General features: G+C 41.4%; 1 protein-coding gene across 8 annotated transcripts in view; it reads left to right on the top strand.

Moving 5' to 3' along the window:
- Positions 1-21,253, top strand: part of adgrb3 (adhesion G protein-coupled receptor B3) — a 117,003-nt gene extending 95,750 nt beyond the window's left edge. For 5 of the 8 annotated variants that reach the window (XM_084947640.1, XM_084947639.1, XM_084947645.1 and 2 more), the window contains 15 exons: positions 92-218; positions 1,202-1,305; positions 1,445-1,547; positions 10,016-10,166; positions 11,717-11,786; positions 12,193-12,259; positions 13,553-13,656; positions 13,986-14,084; positions 14,314-14,485; positions 14,741-14,836; positions 15,612-15,651; positions 17,159-17,835; positions 17,966-18,001; positions 18,809-18,913; positions 20,205-21,253. In XM_084947640.1, the coding sequence (XP_084803766.1) occupies positions 92-218; positions 1,202-1,305; positions 1,445-1,547; positions 10,016-10,166; positions 11,717-11,786; positions 12,193-12,259; positions 13,553-13,656; positions 13,986-14,084; positions 14,314-14,485; positions 14,741-14,836; positions 15,612-15,651; positions 17,159-17,835; positions 17,966-18,001; positions 18,809-18,913; positions 20,205-20,393 (2,140 nt within the window). In that variant the 3' untranslated portion in view covers positions 20,394-21,253. The remainder of the gene's footprint in view (positions 1-91; positions 219-1,201; positions 1,306-1,444; positions 1,548-10,015; positions 10,167-11,716; positions 11,787-12,192; positions 12,260-13,552; positions 13,657-13,985; positions 14,085-14,313; positions 14,486-14,740; positions 14,837-15,611; positions 15,652-17,158; positions 17,836-17,965; positions 18,002-18,808; positions 18,914-20,204) is intronic. The other 3 variants (XM_084947641.1, XM_084947644.1, XM_084947642.1) reach the window with 3 other exon arrangements.

Genomic DNA, 21,253 nt, shown 5'->3' with positions numbered 1-21,253 from the left:
AATAAAAACGCCGAAGCGATGTCGAGAAGTCCTGTGAAGTCGTGTCACCGCTGGAATTAAACCTCTAATTGCCTCTGCCTCCTCCTTGCAGGAACGATTCTTGGGGAGCCTGGTCCACAAAAGGATGTAAAACGGTGCTTACAGATGCATCCCATACAAAATGCTTATGTGATCGTGTATCTACCTTCGCCATTTTGGCTCAGCAACCAAGAGAAATAGTAAGTAGGCTATTGATTTGCTATTCGATGTGGGTTTCATGAGCTCATGTAAAGGAGAAAGGCTCCCTGTTCGTGTGTGTATGTGTGTGTGTCTGTGTGTGTGCTGGTGAGAATGAAAATTGAATCTTCGTGTGTGCTAATCCTGTTAAATAGTAATACAGTGGTAAAGGGGAGATTGTGGGGGGGAGTATTTTCTAGTTTGGGCATAGACTTAGATAGATAGATTGTGTATGGGCATGCAGAGGGGGAGGGTGTGTGTGTGTGCTGGTGCTTGTCTTTAAGTGTCTCCTCATCAATCATGTTAGGGAAGAGATAAAGATAAAGTTTACATTTTTTGGGTGCTGTTTTCTTTACTGACCTGTCCACAAAAAAAGCTGACAAATTCTTGCAGGTGAGATCTTTAAATTGTGTTTTGAGCACAATTGTGTGTTGCAATTAGACTGGGGTAAAGGAAGCAGGAGCCTGTAATTTCCTGAAAAGATAAAGTAATTAAGTCTGAGAACATGCAGTACTTACACTGTGGCCTTCCTCTCTGTCAGGCCTAAATCATACAGCAGCTTATTTTGTCTAGCTTTGATTTACTGAATATGGTTTATAATATGGGAAACCGCATTAGTATATGTGAAGGAAGCCTCGGCGGCTGGCCCGCGATTGGCCGGCCTCCTTGACTTCCAAGTGTGACTGAAAAAACACAGCGTAAAACAAAAACATTGGTTATAATTACTTCCACTGTTTATTCTCCTGCAACATGGTCTCCTGCTACAATACATGGAAAGTTTTATGCATGTATCTAAACAAGCTTCAAGCCCACACATGCAACTAAAACCTCAAAGTAAAGTAAGTCTCACTGTGGACTATTCATATTGGTGGTGGTGGTTGTTTTGATTGCTTCCCTCTCTGGCCAATAATAAAGATTTACTGTCCTGCATGAACCACATCCAGCCTCCCACTGACTGGTTCGTCTTGCTCTGTCATCCCTACAGACCATGGAGTACTCAGGGGTCCCATCTGTGACATTGATAGTTGGCTGTGGCTTGTCTTGCCTCGCCTTGATCACATTGGCAGTGATCTACGCAGTGCTATGGAGGTAACTGCAACGCTTTAAGTGCATACATTTCAACCAAACAATAATAATAATTCTCAGTTGTTATGTGATGTTTCATAATCTGGTAAAAGTTCTGGTAAAACTTAAAGTCTGGTTAATTCTCTTCCCTTGTTTTTTTTAGATATATCCGCTCTGAGCGATCCATCATCCTGCTCAACTTCTGCTTATCTATAGTCTGCTCAAACATATTGATCCTTGTTGGGCAAACACAGACCCACAATGTGGTAAGTGCAATTTAAGGATTTATTGGGCACAGATTCCAAAGTGTGGAGGTGCATGGGTTAGAAAGATCCAAATGACACCACGCTCACCTACACCAGCTTTAACACAGCTCAGCCTTCTTAATTTTCATTCTGGCATTTCTTTGAGCTCAACAGGTAATAGTTTACCATGCAGAATTATGCAGAGCTGTGCATATTATCATGTAGAATGTAATGAGGTATTGAGGATGAAAAGATATGCTACAAATGCTCCATCATATTCACCTGTTCCCAGTCAGCTGGAGAAGTGTTAGTCAAATTTGCTCATCTTTAAGGCAGAGATTTGAATCAATAATCAGTCCCATTCTTCATCTGCCAACTCTTATCTTCAAAATAGCACCTTTTGAACTCCAGATTTCTTTAAAGAATATCTTTTTTAAAGAAATCTGGTAGTTAGCATTTTGCTGTGTTCAAGTAAATTACTCGTTTTCTTTTAGGTCTCACAGAAGCCTTTTATATTCATTCCAAATGGAAAATAATGTGTGTCTAATGCCTCCTTAAGATGCAGACCTACTCTGCCTTGGCTTAGAACCATACATATTACTCTGGTGAAACTTGAGACAACCCCCAATCTGTTGGCACTGAAACTACAGTGATATTCAGACACAGTTAAAAGTGCAAAGCAATAAAAGAATTAACATAAAAGACTGTCGGGACCTTCTATATATTATAGAGTTCCTTAAAAAGTCAAGATAGGTTGGCAGCAAGTAGTGTAAGAGCAGAAAGGCAGACATTTTGCACACCAGCACACATGGTGCATGGGTCAAACAGGAAATTAGCATTCTGTCCTGCTAAGACTGAATGTGGATTTGGCATTGCTGCAGTGACTCAAAAGCATCGCGGAGAGATAGCAAATAATTTTTTTTCTTCAGATATCAACAAGAGCTGAATTTCTGATCAAGTCACGGCAGGATTCAAAAACCCAGCTGCTGCTGGAGAAGCGCTTCCAGTAAAATGCGTCGTTTCCTTCCTCCTGCTTTGTCACTGGCCAGCGAACAAGTAGCTAATGTAAAAGATTGTTTGGCAAAAAAGTAGTTAGGATTTACAAGCTGCCCACACAGATGCCCTTCTCGGTCATTTGGCAGCACTACAGTGTGACACATTGTCTGATTACAGGCATTTTATTGTGTAACCACTTTCTCGGTATATCTTCACCTTTTGCGAGACACACACAGCTTTTTGTCCATTGTCTCATTATTCCTCACTGTTTCTCGTATTCGCTTCCATTTTGTTTGTTTTTTGTTTGTTTGTTTTGTTTTGTTTTTTCAGCTCATTAACGAGGCACATCTGGATATTCTCATATTGCAGCAGTCAAATCACTGTGTCTCAAATCAGAGACAAAAATCCTTTTAAAATGCTTGTAAAAATGAAAAAAATGTGTCAAAGGAAAGGAGTTAGGGGGTGTTTTGTCATTAGAAGTATTGCTGGTGCTGTATAACATGAGTACTGACTTGCCACTCTTACCTTTTAGTACTTTAGGACCAGATGGGCCAACTAGTGGTTCTTACTACTCATAAATCAAAATACTCCTTGTTAATTTTCCCGAGTTCATCGAAAATGGAAACATGGACAACAAATGAATAAGGAAACTAATCTAATAAGAATCAACAGGATAAATTATGGACAAAAATGTGCTAGTTGTTAGCGTCGTGACGCGAACCCGAGCTGGTTCATTACAAACAGTCTCGTAAAATAACAAAAACAGCATCCGCACATAACAAGTTCATCTGTTTCCCTGCTGGCCCTCGCATCTCTGGCACACTGTAGTAGCCAAGACGCTGAATCCACAAAGCTTCAGGGCATTTTTTAAAGCTGAGCTGATTTGAAGCCCTGTCAGATTTAATCAGGGCTTCAGCCATCTCCTGTCTTGATTGTAAGGACCACCACTTAACATGGAATACTCACTCGGCTTGCCTCTAATAGGATGTCTGTCTATGAAATCTGTAAAGAGATTAGGTGTTTTTCCCCCCTGAAAATCCACTGACATACTGAAGATGTAATTTCAGCATCTGTTAGACTGACTCAACAAGCTACCTTGTCAGACTCACGGGGATCAAAATAAGCAGTGCTGACAGATTTGTTTGGAACGGGCCAACATTGTTATTAATATTGAACTTTGAAGCTACACAAATCTGGATCAAGGTTGTTGGTGTACTATTGAACCCACAGAATTGTAACCTGGCTTTGAAATTCCTCTTAGTTTCACTGAAATTTTCAGCAGCTTTATTGTTTTATCTGGTTCAGTTTTTATGATCCATTTTCTCCATTAGTAAACAGGTGTTTTTGTATAAAGCAGAAGCAAGTGGCTGCTGAGCTAAACTATAGATTCTGCTTTCTGTAAGTGACTAGAAAAACCACCCAAAGATTCATTACTTGCAGATTTTGCCTCATTCTTACATTAGCAGATTTAGAATTTTGAGCCAAGCACGCTATTATCAAACTGCTGTTGTGGCTTCTGTGCATAAACAAAAAACTAATTAAGTTATTGCCGTCATTGTTTTTGTCTGGTCTTCATGAGCAAGAGAATCAGGAAAAAAATCCAAGGTTAAATTATCTTTACTTCTAAAGCAAGCACACAAAAAGCATAAATGTGCTTATTTACCATGGCCTCGAGAACCAAAACTAGATTTAATTGGACACCTCAAAACTCAGCTAGCCGAGTACTGTCGTCAAGAGTAGTAAAATGTATTTATTCAAGTGCAGCTGCGCTGTAGATAAAACTTCCCAAACAATGCAATTATTACTAGTGTCCCTTTGCTCTGTATTGAACACTCTGTTGTAACAATATTTGAGAAAATGCTCATCTGTTTGATCAGACACTCTGTAGAAGCCGGTGTTTGAGTGATAGGCCACCAAGAGGAGAAAACAGTCCCTGTGTGGGTTTAATTGCCATGCTGCCTGACACAGCCTCACTTGTTTTTCCTCCATCTCCTGTAAGAAGTGCACATAATTGGCTCCACTGTTTGTGGATTCAGAGTTGCTCATCATCTAATAGAAATCATCTTTTTGCTATGGAGGTGTCCTCTGGGAGCAGGAAGACAGTGAATCACCTTTGCCTGTGTATGCTTTTCCTTTGTCCTCTGTTTCTGTTGATCCTGGTTTATAGAAAGACAAACAAAGACAAGCAGGAGCTGTTGGCTTTGCCAGGGAAGATGCAATTAGAGAGTCTTGGAGCTAGAGAGGCCATTCCACTAAAATGCTCTTACTATGAAATACATAAGGCAGATGGGGTCAAGGTGTCATAAGTCTGCTGAAATGAGAACCAGTTTATAGATTTATCTTCATTTTAAACCTCCTGATGTTACAAGTTATCACAAGTGAATTGCTGGCAGTCACTCCCTTTGTGACATTACAGTGTTTATACACTTTGATCTGCGACAGCATTGCAGATGCTTGCCTGGCTTATTTGATGTTTGCTTTGAGAGGGGATTTTTTTTCTAAACTCCTACTGCCTGTTCCCACTGTCACAGGCAAGTCAGAGGCATTTCAGCAGAGTTAGGGAGGTTTTCCTTACATATAGATATTGGATAGGTGACAGATTTTGATATGAAATGGCTATTGCATGTCCTCTGAAAGTTTCAGGTGGATTGTAAAGATGGTTGTCATGATGAAGAGCCAGACAGAGATTTTTTGATTTTTTTAATGGTGGTTATAGTCCTTTATTGATGCTGCTTAGCAACAGCAGCAACTTAGTTGGGCTCCACACTGAATTAGTGCTCTGTGATTTAGGGTTAAAGTCAACCCTCCATGAAGTGATTCACTCATCACCCACTGGTCATTAGTAGCCATTTGAGGCTCACAGTCCTTATGTCACCCTGCTTTTGTATATTGCTCACCTTGCAATGTGCCAGTCAACTTATTCTTCGCGCCCATTGATTGTTACTTACCTCAGAGTTGAAGTTACTGTAACTTGGTTCATGGTCTCTTTGCATCAATAGCAATTATTTCCTTTCATGTCTTCAATTTGCTGAGTTTTATTGCAATCCACATTTGCTTTTTGCCATATTATTGCTTGTCTCTTAATGCGTGTACAGCCCTTTGAGAAATGTTTACACCACTTAAAAGGAATACAGTTAAAGATGGTCATCTACCTTGATGCTTCCTTTAAAGTGTTGATCAAGCATTAGTTAATGATACCAATGCACTTATGTGAGTCTGCATGCATGAAAGCATTGAATGTTGATGATTCATCTTCAGCATTTGATGATGAAGGCCTCACGAGCCACAATCTCTGATTTGTGGCCCGTCACGCAGCGACAAGTGTCAGGTGTCAGTCTGTAGCTTCATGTGACCGGATTCCTGTAAAAATGACTCGTAGGCTTGTGCTCCTTCACCTGAGACGTAAACGTATGTTTAGGGTTCAGGACTGGAAATTGCCACAATGACTGTCCCCTGTTAATACAAAGCCTAAGTCGCCGCTGTTACCAGGCAACATTACATGATCCTGAATACAGATCATAAAAGTCAGTGTGACATCATCAGTGCTGCATAGCAACAGTAACCAGGAGATTCAAAGCCGATGACAGTCGGTAGTCTTTGCCGCTGATCTAAAGGCACTCTGAGGATACTGTTGTGGCTTCTCGGGGGCTGATTTCATGTTGTCATGAAACAGCATCGCTGAGAAAGCAGCACTTTGTTTTGAATCTATCTTTGTGTTGCGTGAACTGACGCCAACACTGACGCCAACAGGAGCGTGACAGTGAGGTCAAGAATGGTGACAGGCACACATTATCACTGTACTTTTACTCTTTCTGTGCAGCAACATGAAGGAGACCACCCCTCATCCATCCATTCTCTTCCATTTATCCTTATCAGGGTCACAGGGGGGCAGAAGCCTAACTCAGCCATCATAGGGTGAGAGGCAGAGTACATTTCAGATAAGTCACCATCCCAGGACCAACTCATAGAGGCAGACAACCATTCAAACTGACATTATTCCTCATCCAAATGACCTTAAATTCAACACTGCACTTACTCGGATCCTCAGCAGTGCACATCAAGTTTGAAGTAGACAGGATAAACAGATAGATCCCTGAGATGTGCAGCATTATTTTGACAGAGTAGTTAAAAATAATGGGCTTTAGGAATTGGAAGAATTACGCTTTTTTGCCATTTACTACCAATAAAACATGCATAATATATGCACTTAGTCATCGTTTATTAAACATAATCAAGGGTCCACGCACCACATATTCGACATGCAATAACTGCAACACACAATAGCACATAGTTTCAGCACACTACAGGCTTCATCTCCTTAGGATGAGGTGCACGGAAGTGGGATTTGGTTCATCCTCTTCAATCCAGTTCAAGGTTTCACTTTAACTAAATTGATGTCACACAGAGTAGAAAGTGACTAAATCAACATGCTGCTCATTCCTACATACTTGGCAGGAATCCTCTGATTATGTTGGAGAGAATAACTGGATGTACTGTTTAGAGCCTTGGGAGTGTTATATATTGAGATAAAGTAGGCAGAAGTAGAATTGTTATTGGGATGAGTTCACTTCAGGTTCATGTGAGGCACATCCACAGACCAGGAAGTAGAAGTAGCCATTTTCTGGCTGTAGTGGCAAAGTCAATACATTTTTTTCAGCGTTCCTCTGCGGTTCAACAACACTTTGCCACTACCACTTTTGTTGTTTGGAGTTTTTTAACGTCCTCCACCCAAGCACCCACTGTGTAACGCACTGGGGCGCTTGCTGCTTGATTCAGAAGGAGGGTGCTTCAGTCAAAATAACCACCAGCCTCCTCCTCCTACAGTGATTCAGCACAGTTGGGAAGATAAAAGCAATGTTATATAGTCCAGTTCAGATTGTTCTACAGAATTTTAAATAATGTTGTAGGTCTCTGCTGCGAAAACACAGTGACTATTTCTTCAGGTTTCATTAAAATTTAGAGTTTTAACCTGACAGTGTATGACTTTGAGTATTCTCATAAAACCAGTTAATGAACCTATAAATAATGGAAATAACCAAATATTGAATATTAATTGGACCCTGAAAACAATTTCGTCAGCAACAGTAGTGTGAACAAGTAATAACACAATAGAAAGTTATGTATGAATAATATGTCACTGCTCTTTTTTACTTTGTGGCTTTGAAGCTAGAAGTGTCAGAGACCTTTTAGTCAGAGTTTAGGCTGGACACATTAATTCTTCAAATGTCCTGTCCTCATCTTAAACTGTCACTGCTGAACAGGCTTGAAGCATACCCCATCACCACCTACCCTTACCTCAGCGTCTATTAGCTCTGCGATGTTTTAATGTTGGTCCCTTCCTCGGTTTCTCTGTTTCCATGGATACCGACACAGTGTACTCAGCATCTCAGAGCATTTGCCTTTTTAAAGGGCAACGTGAACTCTGGGTTTCAGCCTCGTTTCTGTATGGCTGCCTTCCTTCAACCGATGCCATCGTAATATCCTCATAGTGTGGCTTCCTCTCTCTTCAAATGCACAGCTTTCATTTTGGAGGACTAATGAGGCTGGACGGCACAGGCATCCAAGGGAACCATGAAGCATAGTGGTTGCATATGACCCGTTTCCAGGAAACAAGGCAGGCTCTATTTTCAGCACCTTGGACAGCACATGAGCAACAGCAACGCTAGAATTAGCTTTGGGTGCAAGTCTACAAGCTGTCTAGCTACTGTATGGTTTCCCATTTCCCTTTTGTCTCCTTCACAAAATCAGCATGTGAAATTGCTGGAGGTTTTTTTTAGGTCACGTACTCCATCCAGTAATGATCACTGCCAGTAACAATCACAGTGCATGCTAACATGTGGATATAGGCTACTAAATTTAAAAAATCCATATTGAAAGGTCAGAATTTGTCAAAAGTGGGCAGACTCCCACATACATGCCTTTTCTTAATCTCAGTTTATCAAAGATTTATAGCGCAGCATGTTTGTGATTTCTAAAACGGCACCTGTAATTACCACACGAGCAGGTGGCAATGCGTCATGGGAGTGTCATGTGTTTTGATTGTTGTGGGTTTCTTTCTTCTTTCTTTTTTTTCCCCTGTTGCTTCGATACTACCGTCTGCAGTATTAGCCACAAGTGTATTGAATCCACCTAAACCTCACAAAAACAAAATTGTTTTCCTTCACCATTTATAGTAACATAAATACTATACGTGTTTACGGATTTTAAGGCTTTTAAAGTTGCGGTTGGGTTGCTTTGTTTCCAGTTAGACTCTGCGGAAAAAGCAAAAGTTTCCAGAAATGATTGTCACACTTGCAGGTACATTTAGGCTGACATTTTAGCACTTAATGAAATGTGTAAATGAACACACTGCTGATTATTTAACAGTTGGAACCTGCCAAAACTGACTAATATTCTACTTCGGTGCTTTGGTTTATTTTGCTACATTAGCAAAGCATTATTTTACCAGCAGCTCTTTTTTGCAACCAGTAATGAAATTCCTTTAACTTCCTTAATCCACAGTGACTGGTGAATTAAAAAAAATATCCAAAAGCATTTAAGTATCTAAGAAAATGACAAATACATACTGCACCTGAATGCATCCTACATGAATTTTCCGCTTGAATGCACATTTATGTAATTAATATCCCTCGTGGGTGTAGTTTAACAGAATTTCCCACTTCCCGGGAATAAGGTAATGCAGGATTATTGTCTCGCATAAACCCCGTGAGCACTACAGGGGATAGATGGATTTAGTGCGTCTTTCACAGTGGGGATGAAAAAGTGTATGGGAGATCTCACAGCATGGTGTACACTCCCCCGGACGAGATGATGCACTTCAATCTTTTGCGTCTTTGTACAGTATTACTCAGTTTACCAAATCTTCACAGTGCAAACAATCTGAACAAAAAGAAAAAAAGCCTAATCTCTTCTCGCTCACAAATGTCAGCATGTAATGACAAGATTCTTAAGGATACTTCTTCATTTCTAATCCTCTTCTAAACGATCCCATTTGGAGCGTGGGACAAATATGGACAAACTAATGAAGCTGAAAAGTGGCATCAATCCAATGTGCTGCCTCCGACACATGCGTTCTCTAACGTTTAAGCAGTGTTGTGGTTTTTGTTGCCCCTTCTGTCTGTGTAAAACAGTTGACCTTGGTTCACATGGCTCCAGGTTGGATCGTCTGCATACTAATGAGGTTTAGTGTGGAGGAATGCTACGCCGTGTTTTTTTGTGTTGGCTAGACTGGCTTTGATCTAAACTACTATCGCTGACTCTGTTGGTGCAAGGCAGACTTTCCCTGAGCTGCACAGGATACTAATGGATGGTCTGTGTTGTTCGTATGGCCGGAATGATTCAAGGAAATGAGGGATTATCAATAGAATTGATGCATCTCCGTAGGAAGCCTGTTGCTTTAAAGGAATCTATATTTATTAGCTGTTAGTAAACTGCATTTCTGTTAAATATGAAGCTCTGCCTCTGTCTGACACGTTTTGTTCTCCATCCAATAGAGCGTCTGCATCATGACAACAGCCTTCCTGCACTTCTTCTTCCTGGCGTCGTTCTGCTGGGTCCTAACAGAGGCCTGGCAGTCCTACATGGCAGTGACAGGAAAGGTTCGGACCAGGCTCATCCGTAAGCGTTTTCTGTGTCTGGGTTGGGGTAAGTAAAGCAGCATGTTTCTCTAAACCTCTCCATTATCTCCCATCATCCCAGCAGCTGCCATTTTCTCACAATATCTCTGGCCGCGGTGTCTTTCCAAGTAACTGCACCGTCTTTTTCTATTCATCCTCTCCGTGGGGCTGCTAGATCCTCATCCTGTCAGGTGCTTTTGTTGTGATGCTTTTTCCAGTCAAGCTCTCTAAGGGCTGGGTAAATGGACCAGTCATGAGCAGTGTGGGGGGAAAGGACAGACTGGTGCGGCTCTTCAATTGCAGGTTACAATGACCTTATGTCTGATAAAGAGGGTCTGAGCCGGGCATTCACACTGCAGCAGAATACATTTCATCTGAAACCCTCGAATGTACAGTTTAGAAGAAGGAAATGTTTGCAGAGGCAAAATGCACTGAATGCAACCAGTACAGCGTATGTATCATCTTTCTTTACAGATTTTAATCATAAGCACCATACAAATATCAATAAATACACGCGGGCGATAGATCTGCATCAAAACCTACAAGATTTCCCTTCATTTGATAACTGCCAGTATCAATCCCTGTCCAAACAGCCTTTTCTTACAAAAATCTCTCCTAAAAAAAAAAAATCAATTTGATTATGAAAGAGCCCACACTCATTCTTCTTGTTACCTAGCAACAAACAAGGCTCTCTTAGTCATTGCAGTGCCATGGCTTGTAAAAAAAAATGGACAAAGCCTGTTCTGCAATCACACAGATTTCTAAAAAAGAACTAATATACATTTTGACAAATAAATGAGATTGTGTCGTCCGGCAGTGATGTTGCATTGCAGTACAGATTACTCTATTCGTTTACCCATGCCACAACAAGAACATAATTCTTTAATCCTCTACAGATTACGACCTTATTCAAACAAAACACTGATCTAAAAGAGACAAGCAGCACAGAGTGCCTGTGGTCTCTTAATTCACCTGTTTGAAGCGCAGTGTCTCCACCAGATTGTTGCCTGCACTGTGATTTACGACATGCTTGCGAACACCCGGCACTCTATAGCTCTCTGGCACTGCAGAGAAGCACTGGATGGCAACGGGGTCTTCGGCTCGTGCCTCCAGGAAACTGATTACATCAATAGCACCTGCTTGCGCTGCTTGGAGAGGGATAGTGTTAATATTCCAAGTACATAGTAGCAAGAACCGAATCAATTACACCAATCTATAATGAGGAGACGTACAGCCAAATCCCTTCTTGTAAAAGGTGTGGAAGGTGGAGACGTGTTGTACAGTACAGTGATGAAATTTCTGGACATGATGCACTGCTGCCCTTTTGTCGAAGCCGCGTACAGTCTGTTCTTTTCTGCCACTTAAAGAAATAAATTGAATTGCCCATACTTGATCATATACTCTCAGATGTCTGTATAGTCTCATACTGTGGCTTCTAATGAAATCAATCGGGTTGCACTTTCCTTAATGATGGGAAGACACAGTTGACTTCTTCTCCCTTGAAGTGGGTTTATGCTCTCAGCTCTAACAAGCTACTAGAACTGCTCAAATAACTATTGATTGTTTTCTCCTTTGAAGGATTACCAGCTTTAGTTGTTGCGGTTTCGATGGGATTTACCAAAACAAAGGGCTATGGGACACCCTTATAGTAAGTTTTTTTCCTCTCTTTCTAACTGTGTTTAGTATTCAGTGGGCACATCGTAGGTTCGTCTGTAAAATCTAAGAGTAATGATTGCACGCGTCTGCAGTGGCTTAGTTATCCTAAATAGTATCATAAACAAAGTCCCAAGAAGCCAATCAAATTTCAAAATAGCACAGCAAGACCCCAATTCCATGTGAGTTGTATCCCTGCTGGATACCAAATGCATAAACACTGCTTAAAATCTCTTTAGAATCTTATTACCCCGTGAGACTTTGGATATGGAGTTACAACATATGGCACTTCTCCCCTGACAATTGTGGAAAACACAACTGTATGCTGGTGTGCACCATTAACTTGGATGTTAATGCCTTAGTGGGAGTTAACTGTGTTTTTTCCTCTGCTTTTCCTGCAGCTGTTGGCTGTCTTTGGAGGGCGGGCTCCTGTACGCCTTTGTTGGACCTGCAGCTGCTGTTGTTCTGGTATGTCTCAGCCACCACTGTCTGTTTTTTGTTTTGTTGGGGTTGTTTTTTTTTTGCTTTTCTGTATAATGTAATGTAAAGGAAATGTACATTAAAGGAAAAACAGCCAGCACTAGCTGCAACAGATTTTTCAATAAACATGACTTTGCAGTGCTTTTGAATCGTTCTGCTTGCACTCAAAGACCAGCACTCACACGAGCCACGCGATTCTAGCGGTGGTATGGTGTGAATATGGTACAACTGTGCTGTGCTGAAACCCGACACAAAAAATGATGCTTTGAAAATGTCTGACTTGAGGAACCAACTGTGGTTTCAAAGTCAAAGTAATGAGCGTCCCATCAGGCAATGTGCTCGAGTAACCCCCTTTCATTTACCATAATGGCCCTCCATGAAGCTGTGAGGTTATTAAGTATTTATGCATTAGATTTGTCCAAAATCTAATATACTGGGGTATTTTAATCATTTTGTATTTACATAGCTGTACAGAGAAAATTACACAAAGAATGTGATTATGCAAATCACTAAGTCTGTGTCAGAGGGACGGACGACTCGGAATGTGTAATAATATTGTTCACTGTCAAATTCCTGTTCTCTGCTGGGATTTGAAATAAAGCGATTTCAGATATATGTGTTTTTTAAGTGACTAAACCTCTTGTTTGAGCGCAAAGACTCGGAAGTCTCGCCGCTCCGTGGTTATTTTTTGCAGCGAATCTCAGAGGAACACAAGCTAATCTCTGCAAAAAAACAAAAAAAAAAAGCAGAAACAACCATCTGCAGTGAGAATGCACGCCACACCGTGCTGCTGTTATCACTATATCGATAGTCAGATGTCTCACAGTAACAGAGCTTGTTGGATAAAAACTTCCCCGAATGTATTTGCATAAATACTTAATGAGTTCTTCTCACAGTTATGGGGGATTTTAAATAGACTACAGTGCACTGTTTTAAACAATGGTCCAGCCAGCTAGTGTAAAGCTCCCTCACTTCTCTGCTAATAATAGGAGAAGGTGCCTTTGAGGAGACGAGTGCTTCTTGTCAGGCGGATCCTTTCTTAAGGCTGTTGTGCCGGGGCTGAGTGTGCGGGGCGTGTCTCTTCCATTGGCTGAAATGTCACAGAGAAGAGCAAATAATAGAAGCTACAGGTCAAAGTTAAATGCAGATGGAAAATGACACTAACCATTGGCTACTTAAGGAGAATGTCATGCTGGGAAATTAAAAACATTGCTCTTAAAATCCTCTCGTTGTGGATGATTTATTGAAAACAAATATTCCTGTTCTTCTTTCTCGTGACAGGTCAACATGGTGATTGGCATTTTGGTGTTTAACAAACTAGTGTCCAGAGATGGTATACTGGACAAGAAGCTGAAGCACCGAGCAGGGTATGACAGCACATCCTTGTTAGTACCTGCTTTTTCTTTTCTTCTCTTAAAATCATGCAAAAATATACATACAGTGTGCTTTGAGTTGTTGTACATATGGAGATTTAGACCTCCTTTTTCTGCCATTGAAAGGAAATTACAGGCATAAACATAAAGAGGTCAGATCTCTCTCGGGAGCGACATGGTTTCGTATTTCTTTGGCAGAATCAGTCCAAGATGAAAAAACCACACACACACGCCCACACATTGGCTGCTTCTGCTGTAGATAATATGATGGTGGGAGATTTTAAAGTGGAGTTAGTGGCTCTCAGCGTTGTTTGTCATGATGTTGTCTCTATGTCCCACAGACAGATGAGTGAGCCGCATACAGGATTAACTCTCAAGTGTGCCAAATGTGGCGTTGTATCAACAACTGCTTTATCAGCAACTACAGCTAGCAATGCAATGTAAGTGCCTGTCAGTGTCTGTGAATCAATAAGGCGGTGCTGCGGGGAGTCTCTGTATGTACAGCATGTCCACCTCTGCAGTTCTGATCATCTCGCTGCCCACTGCAATGCAAATTTACGTTTCAGTGTTGAAACCGTTGAGATTTGAGATTTTAGTCAGCACTGTAGATATCACCACCAGTTTGCCTGCCTTTATTTCTTCTACACGGTGCTCCTTCTTTTCTCTCAGGGCGTCCTTGTGGAGTTCCTGTGTCGTGCTGCCTCTGCTGGCTTTGACCTGGATGTCTGCGGTACTTGCCATAACGGACAAGCGCTCCATCCTCTTTCAGATCCTCTTCGCTGTCTTTGACTCGCTGCAGGGTTTTGTCATTGTGATGGTGCACTGTATCCTACGGAGAGAGGTAGAGGATGATTTCATTTCCTCCCCCTCTTCACCTGTGATCTCATTTAACTGCCTGTATGTCAGCAGATTATGCTCCTGCAAATGCTATTAACTATTAATTGCTTTCGAATCCTAAACTCACTAACAGCCTAAAGCAACAGTTCTTTCCCTGTAGGGTTTTGCATATTTAAAAAGAAATGTTTAAAGGATATCACAGACATAATAAGCTGTATTGTTAACATATTCCCTAACACTTATTCCCTCTTGTGCATAGGTCCAGGATGCTTTTAGATGTCGGCTCAGAAACTGCCAAGATCCAATCAGCGGTGATGCAACAGGAACTTTCCCTAATGGGCATGCTCAGATAATGGTAGGCACAGTTACCCCGCTGTTATCTGCAGCCGTTAGATCCTCTGTAATTTGAGCAATGTTCCCTGGTTATTTATAATACATGGGCACACCCCTTTGTTCTCTACTAACCTTAATTTGTCTGCCTCTTGTGTTACTTTTATTACTATCCTATTTTTTTTTTAGGTTTCTATGACCTCTACACCATGAAGCATTGTTTTCTATAGGTTAATAATTTTGCATGGTGTGCTTTTATAAAGCTCAGATTATACGCGGTGAAGACACTTGGCACCTTGATAAATGGTATTAGTTTCCTTTGGTCTTCTTAGCCCCTGAGCTCAGTCTTTTATTTCTATTTGATTGAACTTACTGGCCGTATTTGCCGTCCATCCCTCTCATTTCCTCTCACTGGGTAATAGAGGACTGTTCCCTCTATGACCTTTGACTGGGACGCCAGTCTCTTCATCTAGCATGATGACGCCACCGGCACATTGAAGCAATGATCTGCCATTAGTATTGTAATACCATCCAGAGTGAAACAGTTTTCACAATAGCAGAATGGTGTCAGGCCCTCTCGTTCAATGCGATCATTAGCAGCAAGCACAAAATGCTCCCCAGCTGCTGCAGCCAATTTTTTTTTTCCCAGCCACACACGTTTTGCTGAAATATTATTGGGATTCTTTTCATGTATCATAACAATAGAATAGTATTGATCTCACTTTTGTAGCTGGTTTCTTTTTTAAAATATGCTTTTTATTTTTAGAAATATTGAGCATTTCACTGTCCTTCACTTACAGACGGACTTTGAGAAGGATGTGGACATCGCCTGCCGATCAGGTAAAGAACACACACTCTCTGATTAACTAGATTCCTCTTGGCTTGCATGTTAAAAAAAAAAAAACAAAGAGGTTAGACAGTAAAAAATAGCTCAGGTTATATAACAACCAACAATCCCCACAGGAGTTTTTTCACAGTTACAAAAACACTGACTTTAATCTGAGAACAAAACAGTATAAAGAGAGCTGTTGGAGTTTTCACTGTAATTTCCAGCGTCACTGTAATAGATAACTGCAGTAAATTGAAATAGCGGCAGCTTTCCTCATCTTTCGGCAGTTCCATTTGCAATTATGTCTTTTCATTAACGTCGTGATACCATCTAAGGATAGGTACGTAGGTCGTTTGTGTCTAATTTTGGGAGGATTTTCTTTCTAAGTTATCTCACTGGGGAGATACAATGTTTTCTGATTCCTCTGTCGAGCTCTTTTGTATTTTTGGGCCACAGTAGTTTTGTGATTTAATAAAACTGAGGAGAATAAAAGAGACTGTGCAAGTTATCTCGCGTTAGAAACCTGCACAAGCTTGAAACCTCTCCTTTCTCCACGCCCTTCCACATCCTCAATGTGCAGGGAGCAACCAAGCTGGCCATTATTCAGAGCTCTCTGAAACAGCGCTTGTTAAGTAACAAAAAGGGGCTCCCTGGCTCTTCTGGCCTGCCCTACTTCATTCTGTGCTCGTCTAAAGCTAAAGTGGGCATACCTGATACAAAAAGGAAGAAAAGACAGGTGTCATTTATAAATTATGACCTGATATGGACCGAAGTGGAGCTGCAGTCTGAGAGAAATGCACTTAACAGACCACTCTGTGGGCTCACGGTGTTAAAGCTGGTTGTTTACAAGCTTGGGTTATTGTCAGCAGCAGAAGTAATATTCTGCAGCGTCACACTACAGAACACAGGGTAAACTTAGATCAAAGGACTTCTTCAGAGCGAATACCACACTGTTTTCCCCATGTCCACACTGAGCATTAAATTAGCCTCGAACAGAGAGGGGAGTATTGCGCTTGTTTGCTATTCTTGTAATGTCCTTGCAGGCCTTTTGTGAGCAGATAATATAATTCCTAGGCAAAGATTAAAATACACACAGGGGAGGATTCAGTGTTTCCTATAACCAGAAGGTATTTTGGAATAGATATCTGCTCCTTGGTAGAATATTTTGCACAGGACAAGTTCACCAGCAATTACTAAGTTTGGATTAGGATGTGAAATGCTGTACTCTGAATGGCGGAGGGAATTTCAGGGATGGATGAAACTATATGAGCCCATTTACAGTAATATCCTCCAGAGACAGCAGTGTCTGCTGTTGTGTCCCTTTGTATTTGGGCGTGATGTCACACTCGGTGCATATTCAGTTATTTATCCCGTACTTTATTCCCTCTGTACTGCATATTCTTTCGCACTGATTTGAATCCCCTTGTTCTTTCAGTCACATGCTGAAAAATATAAAGCAGAGTCTGACATCCATTACTGAGAAATTCCAACTAATCCTTGTATCACCCTGCCCCGCAGCACTCCACAAAGACATGGGCTCTTGTCGCGCCGCCACCATAACAGGCACCCTCTCCCGCATTTCCCTCAATGATGAGGAGGACGAGAAGGCCCCCGAGGGCCTCAACTACTCCACACTGCCTGGCAACATCATCTCCAAAGTGATTATCCAGCAGCCTTCCGCTCTGCACATGCCGATGGGAATGGGCGAGCTGAAAGAGCAGTGCATGGCGGACACCACCGCCGACATTCGCCGCACCGTTTACCTTTGCACCGACGACGCCCTGCGCCAGAGCGACCAAGACATGGGCGTCCACGACAAGGAGGGCCATCCCATGCAGAGTCAGATGATGGAGACAGACTACATAGTCATGCCCCGTGCCTCCGCAGCCATGTCGGGGTCGGGTAACGTGCCCACCCTCCTGAAAGACGACACCAAGATGAACATCACTATGGATACGCTGCCACACGAGAGGCTAATGCATTACAAGATGAGCCCTGACTTCAATATCAACCCGTCAGGCATGGACCACATGAATGTGAACCTGGAGCAGCAGTATCCGAGCGCTCCAGAGCAGATGCAAACCCTGCCCTTTGAACCTCGCACGGCTGTTAAGAACTTCCTCGCTGAAATGGAGGAATCCACGGGGCTTTCTAGGAGTGAGACAGGGTCGACAATATCTATGAGCTCTCTGGAGGTACATATGCTCATGTGGATGAAGCACAGAGGATTCAGTTGCACTTTAACACTTTTATATTAAAATACTCCAAACATCTGTATTGGGGCCCATGGCTGCTTCATAATACTTTCCGATTTTCTGTTTACAGAGAAGAAAGTCACGTTACTCCGATCTGGACTTTGAGGTATGTAAAACCATAATGTTTCCTTCCTTGGTACATGCATCTAGCTTTTTATGCAGAGAAAGGCCATTTTTGCAGTTGTGTTTGTCATTTGATTTACTAGTTCTTGTTGTGCCTCTTAAGCTTATTGGAGTTACACAGCCTTGACTCAGTGAGATTTATTGGCACGCTGTGTAGTTAAGGTAAAAGCAAGGCTGTCAACTGACAAACAGGGCAACAGTTCTCATCTACATTTTGTCCTCCTCCATCTCCTACATCCATTAGCTATATGTTGATTTCCAAAATGTATGCTTTTAAAGTCATTTGCACATTTCACATCTGATTTTTACCACTGGTTTCAGCAGTGATTTTATTGGCTTGCAAACACATAGTCAAACCCCCTTTGGCAGGTTATAGCATTTCCTTTGCAATGTTAAATCAGGCTTTGCTGCATATATATTGTAAACTCTGTCAAAATCAAGGAAACATGGCATCTAGTTTGGCTTGGGGTGTGTTTTCTTTTAGCTTGGGCTAAAATGGAAAATTAGTGCCAAGGTTTGATTACGAGGGTTTCCCTTACACCAACAAAACTAAGAGTGAAGGTTATTCAGCGTTTCAGTGTCCTCTAACCCTAACTTTAATTACAGTGCTGTTTCCTTTATTTTGGCAGTCACTTGTGTATATGCAGTGACAGGTAGATTTGTTTCAAACCTGGCCTATAAGTAAACTACCATGACACTAACAAATTGAGCAGAGTTGGAGGGGGTGGGGAGGAAGATGCATTTCCATTATTGGCTGTCAATACCAAAAGAAAAACCCTTGCTATTGCAGAAAGTCATGCACACCAGGAAAAGACACATGGAGCTGTTCCAGGAACTGAATCAGAAATTTCAAACCCTGGACCGATTTCGAGACATACCAAATATGGGCAGCATGGTGAGTAACAGGAAACCAGGGGGGTGGCGGTCAGCCAGTGAAACAGAGCAACATCCAAATACTCTATTTAGATACCCGGTGCAGGACACATAGTGTGTGATTGTGCAAATGAGTGGTTATGTAGCTAAAGTACATGCAGAAGTGAACCGTCCAGTAAAGCAGCGGGCCTGCCAGCAGCTGGCGAAGGCCGAGTGACGGGGACCGACCCTTAAAAGCATTGAAGCATTTTTTCCACGAGGCCAGGGGAAAAAGGACCTTTGGTTTTCTAGTCGCAGTAGAGTGCATCCATTCCAATGCAAGGCCATGAATGCACTTTTATTTACATGCACATTTATCTACTTAGCAACACCATCATTTTTTCCATAAATGCATGGCAGATTATTTAATCTATCAGCATCGTATACAACTTTGACCTTAATGTCGTTGCACTCCTCTGGCGGCTGTGTGTGTGTGTGGGGGGGAAACGTTCCTTTATCACGCTCGTTCCAGAAGTCAGGCTGCTTCTATGAATTAGTCCTGACCTCGCTGCAAATCAAAAGTCTTACCATCTGTCTCCGCACCTGACTACAGCTGCAGACTGTGAGGATATAAGGCTTCACGCGTCTGCCTCACGCAAGCAGCATTTAATGTTTATACTGAAAGCACAAATTGGGTTGGTGACCAAACACATCTGATAAAAGGATATGTCAGTACCTTTGGTTGCATATAATCCCTTTTCAATCAGCCCTACAGTACAATGTAATTCAAGGCCTGTTGCTTAGTTACCAGTACAGGATCTTTTGTATAGAAAACTACAGTACATTCTCATTCCCCCATTTTTTCTTTTTCTCTCTCTTTTTCTTTCTTTTTTTTTTTTTTACCTAAATGAATCTACTGCAGAGCTGGCTGCAGACATTAGTATCCATTTTATATTCCCTGACTGAGAGCAGCTTCTCTCCTTTATTTGCAATAGCATCTTTGGGACTCTCAGTAAGAGCACATTCAGATGAATGGCTCACATATGGAGCCCATATAATAAAGCAGTTTTGGAACTTTGGGAAAACACAGTTCTGCTATGACTCCATGATAATAGCGTAAGCATGTTCACCTTTAATACACTACCATTATCTTTTGTTATTTGATGCTTTCCACAGCATTAATCCATTATTTTCAATTAGAAGTGGGTTCATATATGAGTTCAGATAATGCCCTTTTGAGTGAACTGACTTTCAATTATGTAAAAGACAGAAAATGGTTTAGCTGCAGAGGATATCATGCCACTAACATCACACCCCACCGGCCATGTTCACAGGACAAGGCAATGCCAAACAAGAACCCATGGGAGAGCTACAATCCAGCCTGTGAGTACCAGAACTACGCCACTATGAATGTACTAGAATCTGACACCAAGGACTCACTGGAGATGACGCCTGCAGAGTGGGAAAAGTGTGTCAACTTACCCTTAGATGTCCAGGAGGGAGACTTCCAAACAGAGGTCTAGAGGGCGGAGAAGGAGAAATGCAAACTAGGAAATGAGGAGAAAAGGGGATGTAATTTGCACTGAACAAAGCAACAGACTTTTCTAACAGCCTTGGCATACATATCTGGATAATACGAGTGTGGCAGGGACATTATGTGCCAATACAATATAAGGACTGGTGAGAGAGAAAAAAAGAAGAAAAAAAAAGGGATAAAAACATCAGTGTTACTTTTTGTATTCTCACTAGTGTACTTAGTGTGGGGCAGCCTGGTGTACAATATTTACCATCATGTGTTTCGAATTATCTTTTGAGGAATTGGCGAAAAGAAAGCGGATTAAAAAAAAAGGTAAACCTCACAAAGCAAAAGACATGCCATGTGGTCCCAGCTTCATCGGGTCTAGTTTTGATTTCCTAAAACTAGACCCGGGAGCACAATGTATATATTTATGCAGGTTTTTAAAAAGTTTATAACAGTCTGTTTGGCCATTACTACACTTTTTACTTTATAATATAAAACATGGGAGGCAAAGAGGATTTTTTCTGTCATATTAAAATGAATGTTTGTCAAGCTACATTCTTCATTGCTTTAAATGCAATAAAGATAATACTCACTTTTATATAAATAATATATTTCACAACTTTATTACTGCAGAATCTGCTTGAAGGATCCCAGCAAGCTCTCTCATCTGCAGCTCTGTATAAAATATTTAAAAACAAAATGTTGTATGGTGTAAATAAACTTTTGTCTACATATGTTTTACTTGTGCCAATTTATTTTAATGAGAAAAAAAATGCCAACCTGATCAAAAAGTTATAGCGAAAAATGTTAACATTTGAAAAGGAATGTAAATAAAAGAGGAAATATGTTCGTACTGCTTCA

The sequence above is a fragment of the Perissodus microlepis genome, chromosome 13 (assembly GCF_051167445.1).
Source record: "Perissodus microlepis isolate ML-2025 ecotype Zambia chromosome 13, ASM5116744v1, whole genome shotgun sequence".
NCBI lineage: Eukaryota > Metazoa > Chordata > Actinopteri > Cichliformes > Cichlidae > Perissodus > Perissodus microlepis.
Note: the sequence above shows the minus strand (reverse complement) of the source record. Positions and strands in the feature narration are given on the sequence as shown.